This window comes from Scardinius erythrophthalmus (genome assembly GCF_964197995.2).
Source record: "Scardinius erythrophthalmus genome assembly, chromosome: 19".
NCBI classification, from domain to species: domain Eukaryota; kingdom Metazoa; phylum Chordata; class Actinopteri; order Cypriniformes; family Leuciscidae; genus Scardinius; species Scardinius erythrophthalmus.
In genome coordinates, this window is record NC_138239.1 from 28,623,201 (window position 1) to 28,636,042 (window position 12,842).

Consider the following 12,842-nt stretch of genomic DNA (forward strand, 5'->3'; position numbering starts at 1 on the left):
TTATAATGCTTTTTTCCACATCCAAGTCATGACATTTTTTTTGCGTGCATAAAATGGTTAGAAAATATGCTTAGTTCTCATTCAACTAACCTCAAAATGCAAAAAGCAACAACAAAAGCAGACATATATAGGCCTAAAATAGACCTGGACTTTATGAAATTTCCTAAGATTCACAATTTCAAATGATAATTTATTAGCATTTTAAAATGCTCTGAAACATTTTCGGCTTCGTCCTGCATATCTACAGATTTCAGACCAACCAAACAATGTTTGACAAAAAGTCACAGATATTCTTTACCTATACTGTAGATGAACATGATTTGAATTTGACAGAACATGACTGGAATCTCAGCATGGGCTCAGTGTGTTGTGTGTTCAGTGTGAGCACTGTGATTATTTTGAGGTCTCACGCAGCTGCTGTGTTTGTCCTGATAGTGACTCGACTCGGCTCTGCTCCACTCACTCTCTCACTGCTCCTGCTGGTAAGTGTGTCCTCACGTCTTTATTGTCTCATGCACTGTTATCATAGTTTTTTAAATGTGAATTGGTTTGACTGGATGTTTGATTGCCATACTGTAAAAGTAAATATATATTTCAACACGTATTCAGCATGAAAAGCATGTTTTAGTGTAACACAGCATGTTTTGGGCTGAATTTCCGAGTAAAGGTCTTGTGTGTCTGTTGAATCCTACATTGCAATGCATGAAGGGTCATTGTAGGCTTTTATTTATTAAATGAGCAATGCAATTTTACAACATATCATTTGAACATTGACATGCTGAAGAATAAGCAGACAAGCTGACCATATTAAGGGTCTCTTGAAATAGACTTCAGGTCATGAACAGGTGCCATGTGCTTGTGAAATCAGGGGGTCAGGGGGAGTTATCAGCCTGGACTAAATTTAACCAGATAAACAGGGGAAACAGACAGTTGCTCTGTATCTCAGGGGGTAAACAACCCTAAACAGCTCTTTAGAATAAGAATTAAATCAATTCAAAGCAGTCATCTCACAAGCTCTAATGTGCATCTCCACTTTTAAACATATAAGAGATTTTTTAAGGGAACTTTTCTGACCCCTCTGATGATGACCCCTCAATGCATAAAAAGCTTTAGTTTTAAAGTATAAAGTATGTTTGGTTTTAAATAATTTATGAATAGTGATACGATCAGGGAGATTCAACCTTATAATTCAACCTAGAAAAAATCACTACTTGGTATGATACTTACTATTTGTTTATTACAAAACTATTACCACTATTACCAGTGCTATTACCACTATATGCATAACATTAGCATCATGCCAAACATTATTTGGGAAAATATATTTTCCCCCAAAAAGTATTATTCAGTTATTTATTATAGTTACATATACATATAGTTATATACTGTATAAATCAAATATTTAATTAATCAGCAATTGTATTAATCAAAGTAGACTCACTTCTAAAGTGTAAGTTTTCTTCAAAAACTGAAAAATCATTATCATCACATTAAACAATATCCGTAACACTTTACAATAAGGTATCATTTGTTAACATTAGTTAACTAATATGAACTAAAAAGGAAGCAATAAAGCCTATTCTTAAAGCATTTATTAACTTTTGTTAATGTTATTTCACAGTGCATTAACAGATACAACTTTTGATCTTAAAAACGTAATATTAAATGGTGAGATTAACATAATATACGTTTCTGTACATAATAATAAATATAATAATAAATATAGCTGCAAGCAGCAGTTATCGGGGTTCAATCGATCTGAAGCCTTTAAGTGCATGTGTAAAAAGATATTATGTTTTATTTTTAGCAAACATGTAACTACTTAAATCATAGAAGGAAAAGACTATTTTCAGTCAAAACTTCATACAGACAGTTTTTTAACAGTTATTGCTCTACTTATGGCCCAATCTCTGTTAAAGCTTGCATGCTTCTTTAGAATCATATGGCGCATATGTACACCTAATTTCATGAAGTTCTATGTACAGCAGACCATTTTTCAGTAATTTAAATGTAACTTTGCATAGGAAATATATAACGTTGTTCACCTTTGTAACAGTTAAAGTGCCACCTATGGCATAAAAGTTTCCATGCTTCTTTAACAACACCATTTTCCAACACCTTTTTACCAGTTATTCAGAGCTACGCGCTTGAACCCCTAATAATAACAATAAATGCTGTAGAAGTGTTGGTCATTGTTAGTTCATGTTTACTAATCTAGTTAACTAATGCTAACAAATGAAACCTTATTTTAAAATTTTACCATAATATCCAATCTTGTAATAAAACACGAGATGAAACATAGTTTCATTTTGCATAATTTAGTAGGTCCTAAACCAGGAATCATTCTTAGACTAACAACAATCTGACTAAAAACCTTGTAAACGGCTACATTGTTCAATGTAAAAGCAACAAATTCATCCCATCATCTTTCACTGACTCTGCCCTGTCTCAATAGTAGAATATCATCAGGATGGAGAGCTGTTCACAACCTACAAATGGAGACAGCAAGGCTGATGAGACCAATGACCTCACTGAGGATCTGAGTCAGCAGCTGGAGGACATTATCAACACCTATCAGGTGAGCGAACAGCCAGGTGAGCCTGAGGATGTTGAGGAAGAGGCTGTTCCAGGCAAGGCCAAAGAGCAGAAAATGGAGAAGAAGATGCTTAAAGGCCTCGGTGAGTCACATGCAAGATATTTAACATGTTACTCCATTTAAATAGCTGGCAATGTGATTAATGATAAATTAAAACAAGCATTTCCTCTTTATACTGCTTATTTTCCCCCTTTGCTCAATCAAACAGTGTGACCAAAGTAAATTGTGTCAATAATCACAGGGAAGGAAGCCATGCTGCTCATGCAAAGCCTGAATAAACTGGGAACGCCTGAGCAGAAACTAGAAGCTCTCATCAGAAAACATGCAGAACTGGTGAGTACAATCATTAACAATGTTCCGCATTTGAAACATTAAATAAACTTTTTAACAAAATACCTAATAAAAACAATGTATTCCTAACATTGCATGCTTTACTACTGCTTAAGTAACTTAGACTTCAAGGGTACTGTAAATTTCCACATATGCATTTGGAAAAATCACCCCCCTTTTAATTCATTTTCACAGCTTTGTGAAACCATTTTAAGTATATTAAGAAACAAACAGGCTTTACATATGTGTATGAAATATATATTTTATTTCAGCACAGATTTATTTAGGGCTGTCCCATATTAGACTGTCTTTATTGTACAGTACATGTCCAAAATTAATGATTTAATGAATTCTCTAAGATTTTTTATTTATTTATTTTTAGCTTGTTATATTCAAATAGTTTTCTATATATACAGTTTTTATATTTCTGTAAACAAAATAGATCATAACAACATTGTTTGTGCAAATTACTTGCAGCTGGAAGAGCACCGTTCAGACCAGAAACAGCTGAAGGTCCTGCAGAAGAAGCTTCTCCAGGTGCTGAAGGAGAAGGATCAGCTCCAGAGTGAGCACAGCCGAGCTGTTCTGGCCCGCAGTAAACTAGAAGGCCTGTGCAGGGAGCTGCAAAGACACAACAAGACGTTAAAGGTGCCAGTATCATCCAATCTCATGGATATGATTGTGTGAAAACATCTTATATTGCTTTAAACACTGATATCTTGAGCACAAATCAAAACATGCTCGACAATAATAAAAAGACAAAAGTGTGTCATAAAGTGGTAACAGGTTTAACAATTAGTTAACTAGTATTTCTAAAGCAGGGTTTTTCCTGCATAGAGAATTATGAGGCGGCCGCCTCCGTCAAATTTCGTGGCTCTCGACAAAACTCGGACAGACAGTCATGGTCAGATAAACTTTTTCCACCGTGACGGTTCTGTTGCGGTTACCGCATGTGTCCATTCTCAAACCGTATGCTGCTGCTGCGCGCAGTGCGCGGATAAGTAATAAAAACATTCCATTCCAATTAATCGAGGGTGGATGACAGATAAATAATTTTGTGTTGAGTTTAATAAAGACACGGAACTCGGTAAAACGCAATGAACGTGCGTCACTTTACTTTCGTTTACAACGTAATTCTCTTCATGGAAAACCAATTAATGTAAGTGGCGATTGATAGCCTATAGTTGATAATATAGGCCTACCTAATGTACTGATGGTAACAAAGTTGCGCTGTTGAGGCTCGTGCTGTTATTTATAACATATTATAGTTAAGAAACAATATATAGCCTAGGCTACACACGATCAGAGTGATGTTTTCCTGAATGCCATCAAGATTGAAACCGAGACTGATTTCATAACAGTTCAATAAACAAATAGTTAAAAGTAAGTCACTTACATTTGAGACGCAATGACTGTTTTTGTTCTGTTTCAGCAGCGAAAATAGTTCCAATCAAAGATCACAGCAGAACCACCGCGAATCTCACAGCAACACTCAGCCGTGTTTCATTACTGAATGATTCAGTGTTTTGAACGAATCGATTAAGTCAAAGATTCAATTACCTATTCATAAACTGCCTCATTCTGAATGAATCAGCCTTTGGAACGAATCATTTGAATGAATGACTCAATGACTCGCTCATTAAGACGGTCGCCTGCCGCCTCCTACTGGCGGTTTAGTTTCATAAAGTATCATTCGTTTCAACATTCCTTATTTGTATATTCAAAAATATTTAAAATAATCTAATTTAATACAGTTATAATTTTTCAATGTAAATTATTTAATTTGATTGGAAACAGCCTAATGTCTTATTTTAATTGAATATATTGATCAAATTTAAGAATTTGAAATGAAAGATGGAGCAAACATTTAATAAAATAAAACCTTATAAAGGTACAAAAAATTATTCTGTTTTCAAACAGCGATGTAATGAAACATTGACAATTTAAGTTTGAATGGAGTAAAGCCTCTGTTAATGCTATAAAGGAAATGTAATTTTGCCAAAAGAAGAACTTAATTCTTAAATTCTTAAATAGTTCATTTTTAATTAGCCAACTTCAGTGTGATATGTTACCATATTATCATGCTTAACACTGAGAATTTGAATAATTGTAATGTGATCAGATGCAGATATCTAAATCAGTGTTTCCCCTATACATTTTTCCAGCAGCGGTGCTGTTACGTGCCGGAGGTTGTTACCAAGCCGCTCGCGGGGGGTCCGGGGGCATGCACCCCCGGAAGATTTTTTTTTTAATAACCCCTTAAACCATGACTTCTGGCAAGTTTTGTGGATAGAAATGGACATTTTGAGACATACATTTTGAGGCTCAAATGTAAGAAAGGGGCACTATGTAAAAAAATAAAATAATATATAGCCTATATGTGCGATTAATTCATTATTTTTTAAATCGATTCCCAGCCGTAAAATATATATATATATATATATATATATATATATATATATATATATATATATATATATATATATATATATATATACAGTGCTATGCATAAGTTTAGACACCCATGCTAAAGTTGACTAAAAAGAGGAATAAAAAATCTTTTGGAAATTTAACTTAATGCCTTAATTTAAAAAATGAGGAAAAATCCAACCTTTAAGGACACCAAGGACATCATTCTTTGTGAATGAATAATGTATCGTAAATAAATAAATGTTCTTCCTTATAATACAGGGTGCATAAGTTTGGACACCCCTATGTTAAATTCCCATAGAGGCAGGCAGATTTTTATTTTTTATTTTCAAACTCTAGGTATGGTGAAGGCTATGTGATGATGTGGGGCTATTTTAATTCCAGAGGCCAAGGGAACTTTATCAGGATGCATAGTATCCTGGATCCATGAAGTAACTGGCCTTTAAAAATAAAAATCTGCCCGCCTCTATGGGAATTAAACATAGGGGTGTCCAAACTTATACACCCTGTATTTTAAGGAAGAACATTTATTTATTTACGATACATTATTCATTTTTGACTAATTATCTAAATAAAGTATAGTCATACAAAGCTATTATTACCAGAGTATGTGATCAGAGCAGGTAATTTTACCATGCATGCATGGCTATACCAGCTCAGCAAACAGAAGTCGACTAACGTTACTGAGAAATTTCACGTTATTTGAGCATACTTTGCTTTTCCAGTGCATGATCGGTACATGATTGGAGCGTTTGGGCCGTTAACCACAGAGCAGAACACGCATCGCAAACACGGAGTGGAACATTGAGCTGAGAGCGCAGTGCGCCGACACACACTCACACACACACGGAACCGAGAGCACTGCGCCGCTGCTTAATACATTGTAGGGGAAACACTGTAAATCAAAGAATATGGGTGGTTTGCGGGTGGATTTTTTTATTTTTTAACAAAAAAAATTTCCAGGGGGGCATGCCCCCAGACCCCCCTAGAAGTACCAACCTCCACCCACAAAAATAATGGCAAAAACACATTAGGCTATATGATGATCTATGAAAAATAATATTTAATTCCCTTATTATTAAAATACATTATTAGGATTTTACCACCTCCGCCTCATTTTGAGCCAGGAAAAACCCTGTAAAGCATTTATCAATCACAGTTAATGTTAATTTAATTTCAACATTTACTAATACATTGTTAAAATCAAAAGTTGTGTGTTAATAAAGCATGTCTGCTCTAAGCGATGTCACACGTTTTTTAGGCTGAAACATTTTTTGTCACATACAGCAAACATCTCCTCACTATCCGCTAGCTGCCTGTCCCCTGAACACACTCTAAAAAAACACGGTCTCTGTAGACAGCCCAGGCTCCACAAACGGCAACAAAAACAAACTGGCCCAGCCTGGACCACGAAACATAACAAACAGTGTTCCAGCCAATAAACGACAAGAATGATTTAGGGGTGGGGGTTGGGGGGTTAGTGAGCGTGCACATGAAGGGGGGGGGGGGTGGAGTGGAGGAGAGAGAAGCATGAAGAGGGACGTTAGCTAGAGGAGAGATGTCCTAGACAACGACAACGACTAACGTTAGAATTATATTCTCTTGAATTTTGATATGGCCGACACACGACCATAGAGACGACGTTCCGATGAACAAATAACAAAGAATAGGGAAAAGGAGAAGGAACGCGCAAAGTCACGAGTTTACATCGGAAAAGCACGGAAGGGAGGGGAGGGGATGGGATGAGGAGGAGGGAGGGTCGAGCTAGCCTCCGTTTTGTTTGACAATACTTCGAACGTCCACAAGAAGTGACGTCACCCAACATCGCTTAGAGCACCTTTAATGGACCTGGGCTAACATGAACTAAGAATGAACATTTGTATTACATATCTACACTCACTCTGTCTCCTCTCCACCAATAAGCTGTTGTGTGGAGGGCGTTCTGGCACAAAATGGCTGCCGTCACATCATCCAGGTGGTTGAGGAGATTCCCCCTTCTATAAAGCACTTTGTGCAGAGAAAAGCATTATATAAATGTAATGAATTATTATTATTATAATTATTATTATCTAGTTCAGTCATGAACCTCTAGAGGGTGCAGGCTGTGGTCCTTTACATGCAATTTGCAAGCTATCACATGACACAAGCTGATTGGCCTCTGCAAATGAGATTCCTTGCTCAACATTTACATAGTCTGGTTCATTGTTTGCTGCAAGCTCTGAAACTCCCCTGGTTTTTTTACTAGAACTCACTTCTTTACTAGAACTCACATCTGTCTGATGACGCTTTTGGTGCAGGAGGAAACCCTACAGAGGTGTCGTGAAGATGATCTCAAGAGGAAGGAAATCACCACGCATTTCCAGAACACGCTGACGGACATCCAGGGCCAGATCGAGGAGCACAGCAGCCGCAACAACAAACTGTGCCAGGAGAACAGCGAGCTGGCTGAGAAACTCAAGGACATCATAGCAAAATGTGACCAGCGAGAGGCGGTACGGAAAACCAACAGGAGGTCACTCTGGTTTGACCTGAGATCATATCATTCCAGTGTTTCAAAACTACTGTAGTCCTAATGTGGATGGAAGTATATTAGAATAATTTAAGAATAATATAATGTATAATCGTGTTTTTGGCCTTCATGCAGAATCTTGAAAAAGTGTTCAAGCACCGAGACCTGCATCAGAAATTAATGGAGACAAAACTTAACAAGGCCAGCTTAATGCTCAAAGAGGCGGAGGAGAAACACAAACTGGAGAAGGAGCTTGTGAGTAAAATATCCAAAGAAAAAAATGCCCTCAATAGTAAATTTGATCTATACTTCTGATCTACATGTATTCTCCAGTTACTGAAGCAGACTGCAGAGGCCAAAATACAGGTGAAACATCTGAAAGTACAAGAGTCTGATATGAAAGCCCAGGTACATTTTCATCAAATATTACACATCTCTAGTTTTTTTTTTTTCTCTAATCATATTTGTTCACAAAATAACCGGTTGTTTTCCGGTTAGCTTGCTGTATATTCTGAGAAGTTTGATGAATTCCAAGGAACGGTATCTAAGAGCAGTGGTGTGTATGCCAGCTTCAAACAAGACATGGACAAGGTGTGTATCCCTGACACATTTCTAGTCACTTTATAGTGGTTAAGTCATTATACTGTATTTTTTTTTTCAACGTATAAGAAGAACATTGTAAAAATTCAAATATTGTAGAAATATCGCAATTAACTGTTAGTCAATAATCAAATAATATACAGTAGTTATAATCAAATTATTTTAAATTTGAATGCATCAAATTTAGTTTACAGTCTTTTTACATAAAATGCATCATATTAAGTACCTATGTTTCTGAACTACTAAAAGGGGCTTGGGGTCTCTCAGTTTCAGGTTTTATTGTTAATTAAAACTAAAACTATTAAAAAACTTTTTGTAAGATTAAATAAATTAAAGGATTTTTTTTAATGTTGCCTTGGCAAATAACAGAAATACATTTAAGTCGAAACACTAAAATTAAAAAACTGCAAATGAATAAAATCTAAAACAGCACTTAAACCTGAAATAAAATGTATTAAACCTAAATAGTAATGTTTAAAAAACAATAAAACTAATACAAAAAACAAATGCACATGACAAAATTACTAAAAAGTTCAACAAAATTGAAAATTAACATATAAAAATGAATGCCAATTCAAAATATTAGATAGTCCAAATGCAGAACCTGATTTCACCAAATGCAACATGTTCCTCCTTTACATCTCTGTTGATCCTGGAACAACATTCCAATCAACCAAACAGATTTGAGAGAAAAGTTTACAGTTTATGTGAAGATTAGGGTTACAAGCAGGGTTATGTGCTTCTACTGTTATTCACCTATCATTTCTCTCTGATTTTAAGGATAACTTATGGGTAAGGGTTAGAATATGGTATGATTAGCATTACATTTCCGGACAGGAATATTGTTCCAGGATCAAAAAAAATATGCGTCTTACTCTGCAAAATCACGTCGTCTAATACTAAAATAACACTAAGCTAAGATGCTGATTTGTATTACAGATGGCAAAGAAGATGAAAAAGTTGGAGAAGGAGGCAATTGGCTGGAAATCCCGTTTTGATGGCTGCAATAAAGCTCTTCTTGATATGGTTGGAGATGTAAGTTGCTCAGTTCATACATCATAAATCAATATTGTAGAATGCAGCGAACCATCGCTGTATATTTAATGTTTTCAGCTAAACAACTAGCTGTACAATAAGAATCAAGAGAATGAATCTTGACACAGTGTTTCAGTATTGCTGAAAGTGTAGATATGGAGCAATATGATCACGATTGTTTCATGCAGAAAGCACTGAAGGAGAAGGAGATTGAACTCTTAAGCCTGAAGACCCAGAAACTTGAGAATCTCTGTAGAGCGCTTCAAGGCGAGAGGAAAACACTGTCTCAGAAGCTCAGTGGATCCCAACAGGCCGGAGCCGACGATGCGGTGGCTGCTGCGTCCGTCACTACAGAGAAAGCTACGGAAGCAACCGAGGAAGTTGCAGTAACTAAAGAGGAAGAGGCAGTCTCAACAGAAGTGGTCAGTCAAGATCCAGAAACCCCCACTGATCCAATCTGTAAGTCTCCCGCAGAAGCAACGCCGCTGACCAAAGAGCTCTTCAACCTGAAGGCTGAGAAAGCTCGGCTACAGGAGATCGAGGCAGCGTTCACCATTCGCCGCCACATGCCGCCAGAGGCTTTGGAGGACTCAGACATCTGTGCTGAGAGTCTAGACGACGCTCAGGGTGAGCAACAGGTCGGAGAGGAGCTCAACTTCACAGAGGAGATGCAACCCCTCACTGACACACTGTCTGAAGAACATCAAGAGCTCAGAGACAAAGACATGCAGTCGGTTGATTAGACAGACTAATCCAAATGTCAATTTCTCACACATTCACGAATAAAGTTTATTCTACATCTTTGCGCATCATGCTTGTAACTCGATGTTTGAACTATTACACCATACATGCTTGTAGTATTATGTATTTCAAGACAGCATGAGCGATGTGAGGTTAGACTAACAACTCTGAACTTGTGAAACGGTGACATGGTGCATTCATTTGAAGAAACTTTGATGCAATGTTTTGGAAAGTACAGACAGAGAGAAGATAATATTACATTTTTATACTAAATATTGGCTCTTTATTAACTTAGATATAGCATTTTTTTTCCTCTCTCTCTCTCTCTTTCGGTTTGCTCCCTTTTTTGTCGGGGTTCGCCACAGTGGAATAATCTGCATAGCCAATTTGGCACATATTTAACACATAGACTGTAAAAAAATATGGACGTAGTGTCCGTGGCGTCACCCGTAGGTTTCTGAAGAGCATTTTTGAAGCTCAAAGTGGGCGGAGCCGCCCGTCGCCATCTTGGCAGACGTCAAGAGAGCTCACTAAAAGAAAGGCTTTATTCTTATACTGTAGACGAACAAATGCTTACTTACAAGAAACTCATTCCTGTGAGAGTGATTTCCGTTTTTGGGAATCACAGTGGGGTGATGAGGTTTACTTTAGTCATGGATAACCACTCCGCTGGTGTTCTCCTTTTGATCAACAAGTTTTAAGGAGATATTGTTGAGTCTTTGGTTTCTACGGAAGGAAGATGGGTTATTCTTGTCACTAAACTTGATAATGCTACTTTTAATAATATGTAATATTTATGGCCACAGTTTAAGTTCTGCCATCAAGTGTCTTATTTCATCATTACAGGGGAAAATTGAAGCTTTAAAAAATAAATATCAACAGGTGTTTATTATTATTGCTGGAGATTTTAATGTTGTTTTAGATAATTTAGCTGACAGATTTCCTCCTAAAATGGGCCTCAGTAATAACATTATTTGTACCTTGTGTGATCATATTGCAGATTCATGGCGCTATTATCACCCAGATATTAGGGAATTTACTTAGTAGTAATAAGTAATAGTAATAAGTTGCTAACCTCTAAATCTAGAATAGGCTTTTTTTCTGATTTCTCAACAGATACTGCAATATGCATGTGTTTGACGTTGGTCACCAGTATGCTCCATTCTCGGACCACTAAGAAATTAAGCTGAATTTAGCTTGCGTGGTTATTGGAAGTTGAACAATACTCAGCTAAAAGATAAAAAAATGAATGATCAGATCAAGGGATTAGTTAAAGAAATATTTTCAAAAAATGAGCTTGAGCCACATGGTGCTAATTGGGAATTGTTTTAATTTAAAGCTAGATCAAGTGGTTTGTGCTGATAGAGAAACCAACTTGTTATGTAACATAAATAACTTATTAAAAAAAGAGAATCTCTCTTTTACAGAAATTAATCAGTTAAAAACCTTGCAATTAGAATTAGACCAGTTATTTATTGAAATAGTTACAGGTGCCTTCGTTAGGTCCAGGGCGAGATGGATTGAGGGAGGAGAGAAAAATACAAGCTTTTTCTTTTCTCTTAAGAAAAGGAGTTAAAGGGAAAAGCATTTCTGCTTTGCAAGTTAACAATTCAGTTTCCAAACACCCTGAAGAAATACAGAATTTTAAAAGTGAGTCATACCTACATCAAATTAAGAACTATATACCGCAAATAAGTGATGAATTTAAGTTATTATGTAAGGCTCCTGTTTCTTTAATTGAAATTAGAGATGCAATGAAATTGATGAAAAAAGGGAAGTCGCCTGGCCGCGATGGCCTTACTTTAGAATTCTTTAAATAGTTCTGGGAAATTTTAGAGCAACCCTTTTTCTTAATGCTTCAAGAATGTATAAAAACTGGAACGATGATTCCCACTATGAAACAAGGAATGATATCTCTTATTCCCAAACCAGACAAAGATGTAACTATAATTGATAATAATTGGCGCCCTATCACACTTCTAAATTTTGTTTATAAATGAATTGCTTCTATATTTGCCAAGAGATTAAAACAACATTTACATCATATCATTAATGAAACACAGACCGGCTTTATGAAAGGACATCATATTAGTTGTAACACTCGACTTGTTCTGGATCTTATTGATTATAAAGGAGAATTTGAGTCTGATGCAATTATCTTATTCCTTGATTCTTATAAGGCACCAGTTCCTTATAAACTCTTTAGAGGCTTTTGGATTCCCATCCAATTTTATTAATGTTGTCCAAATGTTGTAGGGGAGAGGCGGGACAGTTGAAACACTTTTCAGATAAATGTCGTTTTCTAAGATAAGGTTACAGATAGATTTTTTTTTTTTTGTGATTAACAACTCACATATGTGTTCTCTTAGTATCATGTGTTATTCGGTACAAATATAGAATTATTTAAGTAAAATATGACTTTGAACGGGAGTTATGCTTTGTGCGGGACGGTTGAAACACAGGGGTGGGACGGATGAAACATAACAGTTTAAATGGCAACTATTCATCTAATGCTTATTTTTGTGAACAACACCTGACAAGTAACTTATGTACATATTGTTACAAACATATTTTGTAATTTATTTTCATTTAAAGGTTCAT

At 36.1% G+C, this 12,842-nt stretch overlaps 1 protein-coding gene across 2 annotated transcripts; it reads left to right on the top strand.

The window, feature by feature from the left end:
• The first annotated feature begins 361 nt into the window (after window positions 1-361).
• On the top strand, window positions 362-10,301 carry txlnbb (taxilin beta b). Of its 2 annotated transcripts, none has more exons than XM_081394495.1 (10): window positions 362-482; window positions 2,456-2,678; window positions 2,838-2,929; window positions 3,404-3,574; window positions 7,654-7,848; window positions 8,001-8,120; window positions 8,199-8,273; window positions 8,364-8,456; window positions 9,405-9,500; window positions 9,689-10,301. In XM_081394495.1, the coding sequence occupies exons 2-10, from the start codon at window positions 2,471-2,473 to the stop codon at window positions 10,241-10,243; spliced, it is 1,605 nt and encodes a 534-aa protein (XP_081250621.1). In that variant the 5' UTR covers window positions 362-482; window positions 2,456-2,470; the 3' UTR covers window positions 10,244-10,301. The 2 variants fall into 2 exon arrangements, with proteins under 2 accessions (XP_081250621.1, XP_081250622.1); XM_081394496.1 differs by having other exon boundaries at window positions 388-482; window positions 2,459-2,678.
• Window positions 10,302-12,842: the final 2,541 nt, after the last annotated feature.

What these genes read in the sequence shown, in the direction of transcription:
- txlnbb (XM_081394495.1), top strand. Translation starts at nt 2,471, where the DNA reads ATGGAGAGCTGTTCACAACCTACAAATGGAGACAGCAAGGCTGATGAG. An exon ending in AGTCTGATATGAAAGCCCAG is followed by an intron (nt 8,274 to 8,363) that starts GTACATTTTCAT and finishes TTTTCCGGTTAG; the next exon opens with CTTGCTGTATATTCTGAGAA. An exon ending in TCAAACAAGACATGGACAAG is followed by an intron (nt 8,457 to 9,404) that starts GTGTGTATCCCT and finishes TTTGTATTACAG; the next exon opens with ATGGCAAAGAAGATGAAAAA.